Genomic DNA, 19057 nt, shown 5'->3' on the forward strand with positions numbered 1-19057 from the left:
TCCTCCTAACAAGTTTGCCCGCTCCGCTTCCATCTTAGATTGCATCATCACTTACCACCAGGTGAAATTGTAGTCAACTAACAACTAACTTGTAAAGAATAAAAAACAAAAAAAGTGACTGAAAAATTATTAAAAATTGCTAGTTGGTAAATAAGTGATTCCTGATGGAATGCTATCAGGAAGAGAACCCAAGCTAAAGATGCTGCTCGACATATTCTCCGCCTTAAATGGGAATGGGCAGGCCACATACAAAGAACATGAGACGATAGATGGTCCCAAATTGTTACAAACTGGTACCCACGAGACTCAAAACGCAAACGAGGTAGACCATTAAGAAGGTGGAGTGACGATATAGTCAGGGTAGCAGGTAAAACATGGCAACGAACATCCAGAGACAGAATACAATGGCTACAATTGGAGGAGGTTTTCACTGCTATATGCAGTCCTTACAAAAAAGAATAATAAAATGAAAATTAACACTACTAACATAATATAAAAATTAGATAATATCAACTAACCCACTAACAATCTATAAAACTTGTAAACCTTAATAATAATTTTCAAACAAAAAATGTCTGTAATTGTAAGGAAATAAAGCTATTTTTATTATTATTTTTATTTTTTTTTTATTTATTATTTTAAATAAGTGATTTCGTAATCACTGTTTATTTAAAGTTATTGATTAAAATCGAGATTATAGGTAAAAGTGTCACGTGGTACTGACAATTTTTCGTGGATAATAAAGAGTGGGTAGATGACAGTGTGTGATTTTTGTCAACAATGGGCTTTACTGGTGGATATCATATAGTATGTAGATGACACTTGTTCAATAGTATGTAGATGACACTTGTTCAATTGATTTGATGTTTATTTTGATAAGTTCATAATAAAAACGAAAATAGGCCAGCTGGTCGTGTAGTGGGCCGTTGATGAAAATAAGAGTAGGTATATTAATTAGAGAGACTAGAGATAATGAGTTAGAAATAACCGTCCTTTTTTTTTATGACGTCGTCATATTTTGAATTCCCTCCCGTCAAAGTGTGACACCACATTATCAGAAACACTCGAATGATCAGCGTTCGCGTTTCCATTGTTTGTCGAAGGCCCCTCGAAGATAAGGCACGAGGGTCGGTTGGGGGCCTTATCAATTCTGCACTGATTAAAAATAAACTCACCTAAACTGGGGATCAGAACGGGGGTGAAGTAAGTGCTTTCGAATTTGAATATCAAAACGAATATTTTCGATCTACGGCACGGACATTTTAATAATTCTTTTGATTATCGAGTTCCTATCTTAAATTCCAATATTTTCATTGTATTATGCATTATTTACATCAGTTTAAAGTGTTTTGTTTTTACTAAAGTAAGCTCAAAGGACTTAAATAATGCTAGCCACTTACCATCCGATAAGCCCACATGCCTGCAGCGTTAACGGACGTCCGATAAAATTGATCGTGTGTTGGTCGCGATCGGCATGATGTCATGCACATCGTGACTAACACACGATCAATTTTATCGGCTGTCAAGCCGTTAACACTGCAGGCATGTGAGCTTATTCGATCGTCAGTGGCTGACATAAAGCGCTAAAGCTAATGCTTGTTAAGTAGTTGAAACACCATGTAAACAGAAGCTTTTTTATTAATTAAATATTTTTACCTTCTTTACTTTCTATATAACTATTTAACTTTTGTGTTTTATTTGCAAAATAAAATTTACGCAAATTATTACGTTAAAATAACAAGAGAACTACTGAAATGGGTATTATTCCTGGTAGGGATACAAATGGAAAGAAAATATAGGTACTGCCAGCCTTCTGGACACTTCACCAATAAACATCGATTTGGACGAATTTTACGGCGCTCAAGTCTTTAGTTATAATTTCAATTTAAGTGTTTTTTTACATAGCATGGGTACGGTGACAGTCGCCTGTATGACGTTTATAATACGTACTATTATCGTGAATCGCGGCTAGCTTTCAAGAGTGAAACGAACTTTCCTATATGAAACGAAATGTAGTGTATTTTTTTTATTTTTTCAATATTTAGTTTAAATATTAGTCAATTAAAAAAAACAGACTGCACATATTCTTTCATGTCAAAAAAACCAATGTTAACACCATCAATAAATCAAATAGCGAAAAAAAACTTACTCCAAAATAAACTTCCGTAAACAAAACCTCCATAGTGGAAAATTAATTAAAACACGTCACATTAATATCCTGAAACACATTAGCTTAATATATGCGTGGTGCTTTACTATATAACTGTATAATATGTATATGTCCATGGCGGACTGAAGGTTGAAGTCATGGCTAAGACGGGCAGCCCCTATGGTATCTATCTACTAAGTGCAAGCCGCGCCAGGCCGATCGATTCACTTTCCCTTCGGTATGCACCTGAAGTTAAGGGGGATGGTTGCCCCGTGCTTATGTGTTTGGAATAGGAATGTGATTTCTTTTTTACCCCAACAATACTTTATTAAGGATAATGTATGTCTAAAATTATTTTATTAAAGGAGATGGTCAATTTCAGGTCCACTTTTGTACCCCGTATCATTAAAATTTCAAAAATACAAGGATCTTATTAAAATGTATTAAAGTGAATAAATGTAACTAAATAAAAAGAAATAAATAAAATTAAAACCCAAGTTTTTGAGTTATACCAAGATGAGCAACTATGATATGACAATTGACAGCAAACGTCAAATCGATTACTGCATTGAAAACGTCATTTATCCGCCATTATTACCCTTATAGCGTTGCATTTCTTGGGAGATATTGAATATTATTTCAAAAAAATTAAAGTATATTCGTAGATTTGTATAATCAAAAATAGTTAAAAAAATATTTTCTTTTATTTCCGCTAGGGTACAATGGCTGGACCTGGGCTCCATACAATTTTGGACCATCTCCTTTTTGATCGATACAACTGAAACACATAGCTTTCTATCAAAAGATGTTATTCTATCATTTTATATGTTCTTTTTTTTAATTTTTAACAATGTCAATACAAAGTTGCGGGACATTTGAAAGCCTAAGCAATCGGTAATCAGGGCTCCAGAGTTAGCAACCTCCTCACAATTACGTCGTTTGAAGAAGTCATCTGTATCCGGCCCTTGACCCAGCAGTTCAGCGAAAGCTTCTTAAGGTGTTGGTCGAAACTTTTGATGTTAATTATTAATATACTTATGTTTTTATCATCTCACCGACGTAATATTTCATTAAACAAACAGGTGCTTATTATTAAGCTATGTTTAAGTGGATTAATAATACTACTACTAATTTTAAGTAGCCTACTGAAAATAGCTCGCTAGTGCGATTTTCGAATTCACTTTTAGCTCTCTCTGTCTAACACAATACTAAAGACAGAGGTAAATTCGAAACTCTCACTCGCGAGTTATACAATACTTCGTTACAGAATCACTCGGATCACTTTAGTATTAATACAATTTCTAAATTGGCTTATATCTGGTGTGGTGGTAGGCATTGGCCGTGGCTAGTTATCACCTACCGCGTCAAACATATACCGCCAAACAGCTTAGAGTTCCGGTACGATGGTACGATGCCGCGTAGAAAAAGTCAGTCAATAGTCAGAGGTACGGGTACAATAATATCGTATGTCGTCATTCACCATATTAACTAACAATGGCGCAGGATGGAATTTTGACGAAGGTAAGCCGGAAAGTCATACCAACTCCAATTTCTCGATACTACAGCTCCCAACTGTAGTATCGAGCTGAGGCAGCGCCCCATTCAGCTGAATTTCTTTATTATATTATTATACTAAGTACAGACAGAGGAACTTTGTAATTTAAGTAGGTATCTTTAAGTAGTTTGTAAGCTCTGTTAGTATTAGTTTGTAATTTCTTTTTGATCTTTTAATTTGTTTTTTTTAGCTGAATAAAGGATTTTATTATTATTATTATTATTATTATATATCCATACATATATGTAAATTAATTGTTTTTATTTTTTTGTTTTTATTCTTTACAAGTTAGCCCTTGATTACAATCTCACCTGATGGTAAGTGATGATGCAATCTAAGATGGTAACGGGCTAAATTGTTAGGAGGAGGATGAAAATCCACACCGCTTTCGGTTTCTGCACGACATCGTACCGGAACGCTAAATCGCTTGGCGGTACGTCTTTGTCGGTAGGGTGGTAACTAGCCACGGCCAAAGCCTCCCACCAGCCAGAAAGCCATATTAAATTATAATAATTTAATATGTATGTATGTATTTTTAAAAGGTAACCCGACGTTAATCAGCTTATATGGCATTTAATAAAAAAATAAGAAAAAAAAACTCTTCCGCTTTATATTATTAGTATAAGTACGAGTGGGTACGCAAGTTCTAACGGGTTAAGGTCTAACCTTCAGCGGTATTGAGTCGGGTAACATTCAAGGGTAAACCGTCTACGTTAGAGAGAAGTACATACATTCCACTTGTGAATGTTTCTCCTTTGTTTCTCGGAAGGGTTGCTAAGTGTACTTTGTATGCAGGCTACACCGCCGGCCAATTTCCTACGACCATGTTACATACACGAGTACAATACATGTGTATTTACATCTATGATGGACCTACCAGTGGAAGTCAATTCATCCTTTTTCCCCTTATGTCATCCACTGATGATCAAGTAATCTCACATGCCGGCAGCGCTAAAGGCTTGACATCCGGTAATACTGATCGTGTGATGGTCGCGATGTTCATGAATGACATCTTCGCGATCGATCAGTTTTATTGGACGTCAAGTCGTTAGCGCCTGCAAGCATGTGAGATTAATTGATCGTGAATGGATGACATAAGGGGAAAAAGTATGAAAAGGAAATTATGTGAAACAAATTCTAACTATATGTTGCTCCAGACAACGCTTAATTAACGGACATTATCTGTCTGTCTGTTTGTTTGTTTTGAAATGAGAACATACTAATTACTAATTTTGTGTCCAGCTGTTTTTCTTTTTTCGCCCTAATAATTCTGTTTTGATTTAAATATTGCAAAGTTTTAGTTTCTATTAATTTAAAATGTGAATTTCTAGGTACGATAACTTAATGTCTAGCAAACATACGGCCATATGGCTATACGACCTTTATCGGTTTTTTTAGGGTCATGCTAAAAAAAAGAAAAGTTTTATGAAATTAGTCTTTTTATGTCTTTTAATACTACCGAATAATATTTTTAAACGTTATAACAATATAAATGTTCGAGAAAATTATCTTTACAAATTATTCAGTCCCGCTTAAATTTTATTTAACTTAATAATAAAACGCTCTATTATTTAGTTAATGTTTTATTTTGACAGATTTAAGTTTATCTAGGTACAAAAAATCCAAAATCTCAGTTTTTATCTTTAATAACGGTGTTTTTCTCAAGTGCTTAAATATTTTTTAACGACATCAAAACACAAACAAGTCTTTTTTTTAATTTTGTCTGTCTGTCTATCTGTGTTTTTCCGGGCTAATCTTTTGGAACGGCGGAATCGATTTTAATAAAATTTTCAGAGGCATATAAAGGAGGTTATTGAGCAACATATAGGCTAACTTTTAGGTCGGAAAAATCCATAGTTCCTGCGGGATTTGTGGAAAACTGAATTTTACGTGTACGAAGTAGCGGGCGTCCGCTAGTTTTCATTAAGTCACATTTGAGGAAACTACGGCCCTATTGAGTTATTGATTTGTCTTGTCTTATACGGTTGAAGGTCTTTAGGAAATTTTAGGTGAATGTCAACTTGATAACCTCGTAGGACAAAACAGGACAGGAAATATATTAATTAGGTTGGAACTTTAATAAAATACACCTATATCTATTCATATAATAACTATGTGTGGTTGTAAAACTGGTGAGTATTACTTAAGTGAATCATCAATAAAGGAGAATTTAAGAAATACTTGGAATTTTTATTCAGCATTTTTATGTACCCTTTTTTCGTATATATTTAAAGTATAGTAACAGGATTCGTAATCCGTTTCATGGGCCCCAAAATGGGAGCCCTTGGCGCATCGCTACGCTAAAATATGTACGCTTGTGTGCGTGTCGGCGACTGTAATTAGCGTAGACATAGTCACAGAAGTGGCATACGTCATGAGTGTAAAATTGTTAGCTATTGCGGGTCTATATGTTATTAGTCCAAGCTTGTAAGCTTGTTGCCACGAAACCAAGTGACTGGCGACTTTGGCGTCATATTAATTCTCATAATTATGAAGCCCAGGAAGAAAATACTTTTAGTACTTGCTTGGACTGCTGCATGCATGGAGGACTATGTTGTAACGATGCTCACTAATACGAGTTTCGAATTCACTTTTATAACTTTCTGTCTAACACGACATAGACAATAATATGAAAAAGATAGAGATTAATTCGAAACTCGGACTTGCGAGTTACAGAATAGCACTACTAGTACTAATAGTAGGTGTGACTACGATGAGTGCCTAGATTGGAGCATGCTTGTAAGCTTTCAGCTTTTATAAAATTACCAAAGTCTGGCAAGCTTTCTTACACATGTATTATCTCAGGCCATGTTGATATAGTTAGTCATATTAACCCATGTTGGACTAACCACTCAATATGGAATAAGAAATTATTATATGGTTGCGAATCCCAATATATACCTCGAACCCCTCAAAAGTAAAACAAAAATAAATAATAGGAACAAAGAAGAAAAGTGGTTGAGAAGGCCAAGACCCACAAAGGGTTGTAGTGACGAAGGAAGAAGAAGAAGAAGATGAAGAAGATTAACTCAGGTCATTAAGTACGAGTACCGTAGGTACGAGTACCTATAGTATACCTAAATGGAGGCAATTATATTTTAATCAATATCATATCAATACTTCGTATCTATGATCAGTCACCAAGTAGGTATGGAATACAAAAATCAATAACTTTTATTACTCAAATGAACGACTAAATAACTTTAAGTGCTATATACACTTACAGTAGCAATAATAATAAACACTGCTTTTAGTTATGGCCTCGCTCGAGAATCTGTTCTATAACTCGTGCGAGTTAACTTGACACTCCTCCAGTTTTCCCGTGCGAAGACGCTAAGTAGCGTTAGCATCACAGTTAAGACATCGCACGCCCGAAACCGAAACCGAAACCGATTTTCAGCTTCAGCCTCAGTTTCTGCCGAAACCAATATCGATTCAGAAACTTCCGAATAATCATGTAATATTTGAAAAAAGTCAAGTTTTGGTAGTTTTTGTATTTAATGGGATTACTTTTGAAACATTTTGATCACTCTGGAACAAATCAACCGATTTGCATGCGTTTGGCAGCGATCGTAACAGTATATTAAAATATACTTTAAAATGATTAATAATAATAATAATACATAATAAGTATACTATTAACTACAACGGCATCCGTTTTTTCGCTGAAACCTGACCGACACCGAAAGTTCGGTCTGACACTAACACGGTCACTACAAACGTCATTCGAACCAGAGGGCCTAATGGCAGTTTGATACTGTTACTGTCGCGTGACGTAAACGCGAATTTCTAAGGAATTGAAACAACGCCATCTAGTGGCATTACAGCACAACTGTTTCAATTCCATGTAAATTTTGCGTTTACGTTACGTGACAGTAACAGTATGAAAATATTGAAAACTTCCCTAGGCACACAGCCCCTGTAGCCAAGTAGCTCGTCGATTCTCTTTCTACGATCGCAAACGCTTCGAAAACTATAAACATTTATGAGAATGACAGATGTAGATCATGTGACCTGTCGATAGCATATGTCATTCCCATAGATAACCAGGCGTCAAGTTCATTCGCACGAGTTCTACTTTAGATCAGCTCGTGCTATTACATTTTGACCGGTATATATGTTAATTTTTTTTCATCACTAGCGGACCCGGGCAAGGTTTGCTTTGACTTATGTGCACTTCTTCGCTATTCGTACTTTACCTCGTCGTCATCAACCCATATTCGGCTCACTGCTGAGCTCGAGTCTCCTCGTCAGAATGAGAGGGGACTTCACACACGCAGAGAATTAAGATAATTCTCTGGTATGCAGGTTTCCTCACGATGTTTTCCTTCACCGATTGAGACACGTGATATTTAATTTCTTAAAATACACACAACTGAAAAGTTGGAGGTGCATACCCCGGACCGGATTCGAACCCACACCCTTTCGGAATCGGAGGCAGAGGTCATATCCACTGGGCTATCATGGCTCAAACACTACTCTACTCCTATTCCTAACTTTCCGTCTTCAATTCCGTCCTTACCAAAGGAAAGCTCATACTTACTATCGATTTTTTATGAATGTATAGCTACCTAAGCAACAATAAACAGTACTACAGATTTAGCGTTCCGGTACGATGCCGTTTAGAAATCGAAAGGGGTGTGGATTTTCATCCTCCTCCGAACGAGTTAGCCCGCTTCCATCTTAGACTGCATCATCACTTACCATCAAGTGAGATTGTAGTCAAGGGCTAACTTGTAAAGAATAAAAAAAAAAACAAATTGCGCCATAATTTGTACACAAAGTTCTTAGAAGCGGAACTATAAGTCTGCACTGCATACGGGGGGCCTACTGTGATCATCCATCACATTAGTGGGGAAGGCTGAAGCGATGATGCTCCGAGTGCCTCCCGCCTCCACCGGGGGGCGTAGTATCCTTCACCCCGCTAGGTCAGGGTTAACGGTGCCCCCGAGTGGGTGCCAACCTACGACCTTGCTTCCTATGCGTGTACTGCACCCTTGCATGGCGTATTGCACTTTAGACTTCCGCCTGTGCAAAGAAATGTTTGAACGTTTTCAAAATCAGTATTCAAATATGAAGGTACATTTTTTTATATCAACCAAGTAAAAACGCTGGGAGCCTATTTATCAATACAATTTTGTTTCGTTTGCGCGCCTACATATACATACTAGCAAACGCCCGCGGCTTCGTCCGCGTGGAAATCAATGTAAACTTTCAACCCCTATTTTACTACTTTAGAGGTTGAATTAAGAAAAAAAATTTGAATCGCATTATATTTCGTGTTTTTTTCATTATTTATGAACAAATTTTTAAAACTGTAACTAAAAAAATGAAGGACTTTTCATACAAACTTTCAACCCCTATTACACCCTCTTCTATTTTTATTTTAGGGTCAAAAAGTACCCTATGTTTTGCTCCAAGGTCCCATTTACCACTACACCAAAATTCATTTTGATCGGTTCAGCTGTTTATCCGTGAAAAGGTAACAGACAGACAGACTTACTTTCGCATTTGTAATTTTAGTATAATTTCATTCATTTTTGGATTTTCTGCAACCTTTGCATATCTGTAGCAAATTCCACTATAAATTAGTCTGTGTAGTAAACGTTCTTTCCAATCGAAACTAATTCGAAACCAGTTTTTTTTTTAATTTACATAATTTATTTTTTAATACGTCAAGAACAACATTATTTTCAACAGATCCATGGATCTTTAGTTCCAAAAAAAGTTCTGTTCTACATAGTAAGCTTATTATCTGCCCCTGTCAAGTGGCACCTGTATACTATGCATTATTTAATAAAAGGCTGCTTGTATCTCCGATTGAGCCCCTGTAGCCAAGTAGCACGTCGATTCTATTTCTACGATCGCAAACGCATCGAAAACTAAAAAAATGTATGGGAATGTCATTTGCTATCGACAGGTCACGTGATCAAGATCTGTCATTCCCATACAATTTTCTAGTTTTCGAAGCGTTTGCGATCGTAGAAAGAGAATCGACGTGCTACTTGGCTACAGGGGCTGAATCGGAGATAGAAGCAGCCTTTCACTAAATAATGCTTAATATACAGGTACTAACACAATTTTTTAAAAGAATTTTATATCTTTAAATTACGTTGTTGAAATGCTTAATCAAAAATGGTAACTAAATCTGAATGCCTATTATTAGCAATAAGATAATTATCTAAAACATTGACTTATGTCGGCATATTTGGGAACAGCATATCATATCAAGCATCATATCAGAATAATACGTGTATCAACATAATCTTTCGATGAAATAAGGACGTTTTCTGTAAAGTCATCGTCCTTCATCAATAATGGAGTGCCCGAAAACAAAGAGTTAAAACGGACATGCGTACCCAATACACAAATTCCCAAGTGGCATATAACATAGTGTTTGATGACAACCTTATGACTATCCCATTAGAGTGGATAATTCACGGTCTTGGAAGACGAAGCTAGAGGCATTCGATAACAGTTCGTATTAAGAGGAATAGTGGGTTGGAAATCGTTTGTTGCAGTGCTCTGAGTTATACTGGAGTTGCGTGTTGGATATTGTGTGTTATTTATTTTGGGATAAGGTTGCAATTCGATTGCGTGTACGTCAGTGGGTGTTGGGTCGATACGGCCGGGCGCGCGCGGTCGATAGAGCCGCCCTAGCGACGGCGTGCATCGCCCGCCGGCCGTGCCTTCACACAAGTAACATTGTACCTTTGACGTTTAGCGAGCGTTTTGCCGACTCCATGATTTACATGTTTATTACGTACCTTTGTTAAGGAAACAAAGGAAGATCGTTCAAAGGCGAACTTTTTTTTAATTGATCACTGAGCTGCAAATATTCGTTGATAGTAAACGATGTCTATCTATTAAACGTTTCTAAATATACTCTTCTTTGTATTACTTAATCAGATTGTATGATAGTACTTATCGCCTTATAAATCATATCTAACTATGGACTAAAAATATAATATAGAGATAACATTAATCTAACATTACATAGTTATACTTGAAAGTCATCTAGGTACCTACTGTTGAATCATCAAATAACGTTTCATGAACCGCAGGTTGAAGGATTTATCTACGTACGTGACACTTAAATCTCGATTTTATAATATGCGTGAGATTTTCTCGATAGAATAGAAATAGAAAAAAACAAATCATCGCCGCCGGTTGAAATGCCTGATACCTATAAATTGGATACCTGGTATTTTCTATCGGAAACTGGCATGCTGTCAGAATCAGCTTTCACATATACAGTATTTTCCTGTTTCCACACTTATAACATTAATTTGGGTTTATTTAAAAGGACATCATTTATTATCATTATCAACCCATATTCGGCTCACTGTTGAGCTCGAGTCTCCTCTCAGAATGAGGCCAATAATCCACGGATTGGCAGACTTCACACATGCAGAGAATTAAGAAAAATCCCTGGTATACAGGTTTCCTCACGATGTTTTTCCTTTACCGTTTGAGACACGTGATATTTAATTTCTTAAAATGCACACAACTGAAAAGTTGAAGGTGCATGCCCCGGACTGGATTCTTTCCCACACCCTCCGGAATCGGAGGCAGAGGTCATATCTACTGGGCTATCACGGCAGATCAAAAGGTAGATAGATAAATTCCTGAACTGAATGAACTTCTAAACAAAATGGTCTTGGGCCGTGTGCATCCAGCTGCTTCCTGCAACCCGCTTTTTGTCTTCAGTCCACCTAGTGCGAGGTCGCCATTCCAGCACTTTGGGACCCCAACATCCACCGGCTCTTCGAACTATGTGCCCTGCCCATTGCCACTTCAGCTTCGCGACTCGCTGAGTTAAATCAGTGACTTTGGTTCTTCTGCGGATCTCCTCATTTCTGATTCGATCACACAGAGAAACCCCAAGCACAGCTCGCTCCATCGCCCGCTGAGTGTTTGAGCCTTTTTATGAGGGCCACAGTTATAGTTATCAAAGCCTTGCCTTGCCCAAAAAGCCTTCCGAGGAATTACGATCTTACTCGTAAGACATTATATACTCGTAGAGTAAAAAGCTAGAGAAAATTTCAACATCTCTGAAATAATAAGTAGAGAACCTTTTATCTTACATACAGTTTTATTTGATTCGCAAATAAATGGACGAGTTATGAATAATGGAATCAAGACCTCACGAATTCATCTCGCGGACTTGATATTGATTGGGTTTTACTTTGTTAAAACATACTTACGGACCGCGATAGAAATATTATAAGTTACGATTCGTATTTATGGTATGTATTAAATTTAAACAAAGAATTTCATTCAACCTTTAAAAAAGACGAGATCGTATATTATGAGTAATTATTAATACTAATGCCAATAATTCCTAATGAGTTCAACCACAATGACGGAGTCGTCACGATTTATCTGACAGCCAAACCTCATCGCAACTGCTACAGTCCTAATAATACCGTAGATATCGAAAGAAGTTGGTAGGTACAGCTCGTGCGCATTAACTTGACACCTGACCACCAAACACAACCAAACAAACACAGTACAAACATCATTCTAGCATCATCATTGTAGTGTATAGTTATGTAAATGTAAAATCATAAATCACATACACACACCCGCAAACACACATACACACACACACACAATCACACACACATAATTACACACACACACACACAATTGCACACACACAAATACTAACGTACAAGGGCATAATTTTATGATAATATTTATAGGATTGGATTGTATAATATAGTAGGGAAGTTCCAGCTTTCTGAGATACAGTTTCTAACTAGTTCAGATAGCTGGGGCACTCACAAAAATTTGGTAGTAATATTTAATATTTTTCTATTTGTATTTATGTGTCATGATTTCCTTTTTTGTGTTTTGCCAAATAAAATCTTTCTTTCTTTTCTTTTTCTTTTCTTCATTCGAGCCAGGTGTCAAGTAAATCCGCACGAGCTGTACCTACCAACTTCTTTCGATATCTACTATGTATTAATAGGACTGTAGCAGTTGCGATGAGGTTTGGCTGTCAGATAAATCGTGACCACTCCGTCATTGTGGTTGAATTCATTAGGAATTATTGGCATTAGTATTAATAATTACACATTATTGGCGAATTTTAGAATGTTTGTGTGTATGACAAATGCCTAGCTTTAGGCTAATAAAGAAGAAGAAGAAGAAGAAATATATCTATGCTAATATTATAAGGCTTAAGAGTTTGTTTGTTTGTTTGGTTGAACGCAATAAACTCATGAACTTCTGGTCCGATTTGAAAAATTCTTTCAGTATTAGATAGCCCATTCATCAAGGAAGAGTATAGGCTATATATTACATCCCCGTTTATCCCCGTATTCCGACGGGAACGCGAACCACGCGGGTGAAACCGCGCGGTGTCAGCTAGTTTTTTTTATAAAACCAAACTATTTTTTATTAGGAGCTGTAAAAAAGTCATTGTTGGTTACAAGTCTTGTTAACAATGAGTATTTTATCAATGAAGTAAACATGATTTGGTATAAGCACAATATTTTGCTATCGGACAATATCGCTATATTAAAATTTCGAATTTTATCGATCTTCATCACTTGTTATTATCAATCGATACGTGATGATAACACTTTTTCTATTTTTACTGATATTTTGCGGTGACCTAAATTATATGATAAATTACCTATCATTATCATTTCATAAAATGATAGCTCAGTGGATATGACATCTGCCTTCGATTTGAATGGCTCAGGTTCAAATTTTCAGTTGTGTCATCATCATCATCATCATTATCAACCCATATTCGGCTCACTGCTGAGCTCGAGTCTCCTCTCAGAATGAGACGGTTCACTTTGGGACCCCAACGTCCTTCGGCTATTCGTCCGCGTGGAATTAAGTTTTTCACAAATCCCGCGGGAACCATGGGTTTTCCGGAATTAAAAGTAGCCTATGTGTTATGAGTAAAATCTATTTCCATTCCAAATTTCAGCCAAATCGCTTCAGTAGTCGCAGCGTAAAAGAGGAACAAACATACTTTTACGGCCTCCGCGGTGCAGTGGTATGCGCGGTGGATTTACAAAACGGAGGTCCTGGGTTCGATCCCCGGCTGGGCAGATTAAGATTTTCTTAATTAGTCCAGGTCTGGCTGGTGGGAGGCTTTGGCCGTGGCTAATTACCACCCTACCGTCAAAGACGTATCACCAAGCGATTTAGCGTTCCGGTACGATGCCGTGTAACCGAAAGGGGTGTGGATTTTCATCCTCCTCCTAACAAGTTAGCCCGCTTCCATCTTAGATTGCATCATCACTTACCAAGTGAGATTGTAACTTGTAAAGAATAAAAAAAGAAACTTACAAACTTTCGCCTTTATAATATTAGTATGATCTGTGAATGGCAGACTAACCTGAAAGTTGATGGTAGAGGTGACTATCCTCATGGACTCGGCGTAGTTCCGCAGCACGGAGTCAGTGTTGAGACAGCTCTGTCGCCACTCGTAGAGCTGTTCTAGCCGCGTCACGCAGCGCTCGCAAATCTTCTTCGGCAGGAAGTCGTCCTTCGATATCTGCTGGATATACCGATAACAATGAATTTACCTATCCGAGTTTATTGTTCGTCGAACAGCAGCGGCGTTCACAGAATTTTTGATAAAGTTAAGCAGATTCCTGGCTGAATCTGTTGTAGGCTTTTCTTGGACCAAGGCGGGTTTGGAACCCTTGTAACATTATATTAAACTAGCTGGCGCCGCGCGGTTTCATCCGCGTGGTTCCCGTTCCCGTAGGAATACGGGGATAATATATAGCCTATAGCCTTCCTCGATAAATAGGCTATATAAAAGTGAAAGAATTTTTCAAATCGGTCCAGTAGTTCCTGAGATTAGTGCGTTCAATCAAACAAACAAACTCTTCAGCTTTATAATATTAGCATAGATTAATTTTTATTTTATAGAATTCACGATGTCTACCATAATGCAGAAACTGCGCTTTATTAGATAACCACAAAGAAGGGCTCAGTTTTCGGTTTCAAGTTTAATTTTCGAAGAAAAGCTTTAAGGCATTAGTTGTAAGTTTAATTGATTAGATTATATATATTAAAGTAAACAATAATTTATCTGATGATAATAACAAGATACTTTAAACCTGAATAGCTGTACGGTTCAATTCTGATGGTTCACGGCTAAAGCCAGCGCTCAAGAATTCGATTCCCGCTTATTGGAGTATAGTTATTCCTAGGTTACGACTTTTTTGGACTTTTTTGGAAATAAAACTAGGGTAGACAGGTAACTAACATCCAACAAATTATCTTAATGTTTCAACCAATTTACAAAAATCCTTGACATGTCAAGGATTTTTGTAAATTGGTTATATAACTAGATATATACCTTTCTCATGAATCACTCTAGGTATTTATTGGTGAAAACCGTATCAAAATTTGTTTAAGTTTACACCGAACAGAAGCAGTGGAGGACTTTGTTTCATAATATTTGTATAGATTTGTGAAGGCTGGTAACAATATCCACAATATTTTAAAGTAGAAGAATATTCTGCAGTAAAATTGCACTATTCATCAACATCACACGCTGTATTTTTTATTAGAGGAACTACAAAATATATTTCCCTGGAGGCAACTCAATAATCGCGCGCGAGGCAATCGGCTCTGCATAAAAATTTCATACGTTATTTTACTACGAAATACATTGGAACTTGAATAATGCATGAGGTTTGTGTCGGTAATATATTTTTTTGTTGCTATTGTTATTATAATTTCCATGGACAAGTTGTTTTTCTATTTATATTACACTAGCTGACTCCGCGCGGTTTCACCCGCGTGATTCCCGTTCCCTTAGGAGTATGGGGATAATATATAGCCTATAGGCTTCCTCGATAAATGGGCTATCTAACACTGAAAGAGTTTTTCAAATCGGACCAGTAGTTCCTGAGATTAGCGTGTTCAGTCAAATGACCAAACAAACTCTTCAGCTTTATAATATTAGTATAGATATGCAGGGTGTTGCGGATTATTTCCCATAACTTCAAGGTGTTGACAAGTCCACTTATACTCGTAAAATTCGAACTGCATAACTAATTTCTTTTAACTAAATAAATACTTTATGTTTTCATACAAAGTAATTCAAATAATTCCGACTATACGTAGAACACACGCCTTTATCTATGCCTGCATTTTAAAATATATAATCATAGTAAGATTATCGATATCGACGAGATATTGCAACTTCCGCACTTCACTAGTAAGCTACTTCATTATATTCATCAATGAATAAGTTTGGCAAGGTCATAATATAAGGATGCGATATAAGGGATACAATTTAAGATCTATTAACAAAAGAAACATTTTTTACTCCGAAAATAATACACTCTCTTTTCACAAACTCATTTTAGTCATGCTCCTTAGAGATTTTTAATTAATTTTCCATAAAGAATATACCCCTAGAGTTATGGGAAATACTCCCGAGCACCCTGTATACTCGTAACATTATAACCTTACAGCTTACCAAGTGTAACAAATTACTCTTTGGAAGCCTTGATAGTTCCACAGTCAGGGGGTCAGATTAACATAGAGAGTATATGGGTTCGAGTCCCGTTCTCTAGACCATTGTTTTACTTGCCTACCTCCTAACATAGTCTTTACGACTAATTGAAGGGTTCCCTCTCATTATATTACTAGCAGACACCGCACGATTTATCCGCGTGGTTACCCGCGAGGCTAGTGTATAGCTTCTCAGCAGTAAAAAAAAGAGTATTAGTCTACCAACTTAAAAAATGTAATTGGAAATCAAAAATTGCACACTAATTCCGTTATTAATTAAAAAGATAAAGTTGTCAGTAAGCAAACTCAGAGTGCGCTAAAACTAAAATTTGATATGTATGTTAATTACGACAATAAAGTAATAAAAAGAAAATTTGTCCGTTTATACAAATAAAATAACTTTTATTGTTACTCCATTATAATAGTATAGAAATTAGATATAAAACCGGATAAGTGCGTTTGCGACCACGAGCAGTATATGGTTTCGTTTGCCCTTCACAAGCCCATTTTATTCTTTGACAATAAATTTTTTTTATTGCTGATTGATTTTATTAGTCTTTCACAAATATACTCAGAGGCACAATTATCCGCCCACTTTAATATACTCGCGTATATTCAAGTGGGCAGATAATTGTGCCTCTGAGTATATATCCTGATCAAATGTTTTTATTCAACATTTTTGATAATGAGGTTCAGAAGAACAGTAAAAAAAATAACTATGTATCAAATATTTTACAAAAGATTATGACGTTTTAGACGTATATTATTGTGATTTACTTTTCACACTTTTATTTCAAAAAATCGTGTGGTATTTAATAACTATTTATTACTATACTAAAATACCAATAAACTGTCTATTGTTTGCCAAAAAACAGTTTTCTAAACTATGAGAATTGTACAACTTGGTTGTCTGTTGATAAAAGAACGACGTAAAAATAAATCGATAATAGCATCTACTCCAATATGTCAACAAGGGTTTAACATACAATATCAACAAATTACACAGTCGTTTAAATATACACACTATATCAATACGAACAGTAGAGCATTACATGACGTTAATCCCATAAGTGAACCCACTTGTGGATAGGGCAAGTAAAAATCTATGGATTGGGGTCTATGCCACGTGCTGTTCTTAATCTACTAGCTATGCTATTTTATGGTTATAGAGTTGTAGACTCTAAATAGATTGAGATAGAGGTTGTTATCCAACGCTCTATAGACGGTCTATTGACGGAGCTCATAAAGGAAAATCGTATTTGCTTGAGATAAATTGAACGTGAAGCAGCGCTTACCTACCAAAGATTAAGTTTAAACTATTTATCTATATTATTTATAAGAACTATTGTTAACTAATTAGTCATTATAATATTACCATAACATGTAAGTATCTAAGCTGAAAAAGAAAGTTAAAAATAGTAATAACATCCAATGGTTATTCCTCATAAAGGAAAATCGTATTTTCTTGAAATAAATTGAACGTAAAGTAGCGCTTAACTACCAAAGATTATGTTTAAACTATATTGTAACATTATTCATAAAACTATTGTTAACTAATTAGTCATTATAATATTACCATATGTATGTATGTATCAAGCTGAAAAAGAAAATTATAAAAGGGTCAAATATCGGTTGAATAATACGATCTTAAAGTCGCAACAATCAAAAAGTTTTCGAGTTAAATTATAAGTTTATAATTTTAAACTTATCTATAAATTATTCTGTTCATAAAATTTGTAATTATCTAATTTTTTTTTAATTTATAAAGATATTTTTTTTAATTTAAAAAAATAATATCTGACTCTCGAAATGATCAGTTCAACAGGTATCGTGTTAACCTTTCCGCATTCCCAGTCGGTATTTCGTAGCGCGTAGCGCGCCTGCGCCTACGAGCTACGACACTCGTCTCCCTACCGTCTACACTGCTGCTAACTCGTCTTGCCACAAATACCATGTTTATTTACCATTATTTGCTTAATTCCTTATTATTAGTATAACGGGTGATCCTATATGTTAGTATAATCTAATTTAGCAACAGATTGAAGTTTAGAAAGGCCTTTGGAATGCAATTTTTTGGATGTATTTTTGTAATTTTGTAGTGAGTAAGTGACATGTTTTGGAGTAAAAAAAGCTCACCATAGTGGGCAAACACGTCCGGAGTTTGAACAGTATTTGCCGCTGTTCGGACTCCTTGTCGAATATGTGGAGGCGAGGCCCGCTCTTGAGCGAGCACAGCCGGCAGAGGTCGGTGAACGCTGTGAAGTTCAGGTCCTCGGGCTCGGTCATCGCGAAGCACCTGATGAGGAGGTCGAGGAGGCAGGAGTTGTCCATGTATACGGCGGTGGTTGTCGGGTGGCGGGAGACGTCAACGCATGTCGCGGGCACTCGGGGAGGCGTCGCGCCGCCGCTGCGATCGGGGGGCACTGGGCCCTGCGCTCCCGGCGCGCCCCCCTCGCCCCCCTGGCCCGCCAGCACCCTCCCCCCGCCGCGACACACGCGGGGGTGGCTCGGACGCGCCGGAAAATGCGTGCCAGTTTTCCCGTCTGCAATTGCCGATTGTATTGATTATGACGTCTTAATTTATATTGATGTTGCAATGAGAAGGAAAGAGAATGTGCCTCGATATGGCTTTGATGTTATCTAGGCGGGGCGCCTCGCTCTATATGTTATATTAAACGGGCTTAATCGAATGTAATGACTGAATGACTGGCGTTATTTTATTGTTCATGTTGACTCATAGTTTATCGAGCTCATCATGGAAAATTTTCGTTCGTAGATTAGAAAGACTTTCCTTATAATTTAATTATTGAAAGGGATTATGTAATGTTAACATTACTCTTAGCTTA

At 36.6% G+C, this 19057-nt stretch overlaps 1 protein-coding gene across 2 annotated transcripts in view; it reads right to left on the reverse strand.

The window, feature by feature from the left end:
- The window catches only part of LOC112047253 (uncharacterized), a 35686-nt gene extending 17065 nt beyond the window's left edge, over positions 1–18621 (reverse strand). For both annotated transcript variants that reach the window (XM_052883372.1, XM_052883371.1), the window contains exons 1-2: positions 18348–18621; positions 14071–14232 (exon numbers count right to left, since the gene is read on the reverse strand). In XM_052883372.1, the coding sequence (XP_052739332.1) occupies positions 14071–14232; positions 18348–18542 (357 nt within the window). In that variant the 5' untranslated portion in view covers positions 18543–18621. The remainder of the gene's footprint in view (positions 1–14070; positions 14233–18347) is intronic.
- Between the last annotated feature and the right edge of the window lie 436 nt (positions 18622–19057).

The sequence above is a fragment of the Bicyclus anynana genome, chromosome 9, assembly GCF_947172395.1.
Source record: "Bicyclus anynana chromosome 9, ilBicAnyn1.1, whole genome shotgun sequence".
NCBI lineage: Eukaryota > Metazoa > Arthropoda > Insecta > Lepidoptera > Nymphalidae > Bicyclus > Bicyclus anynana.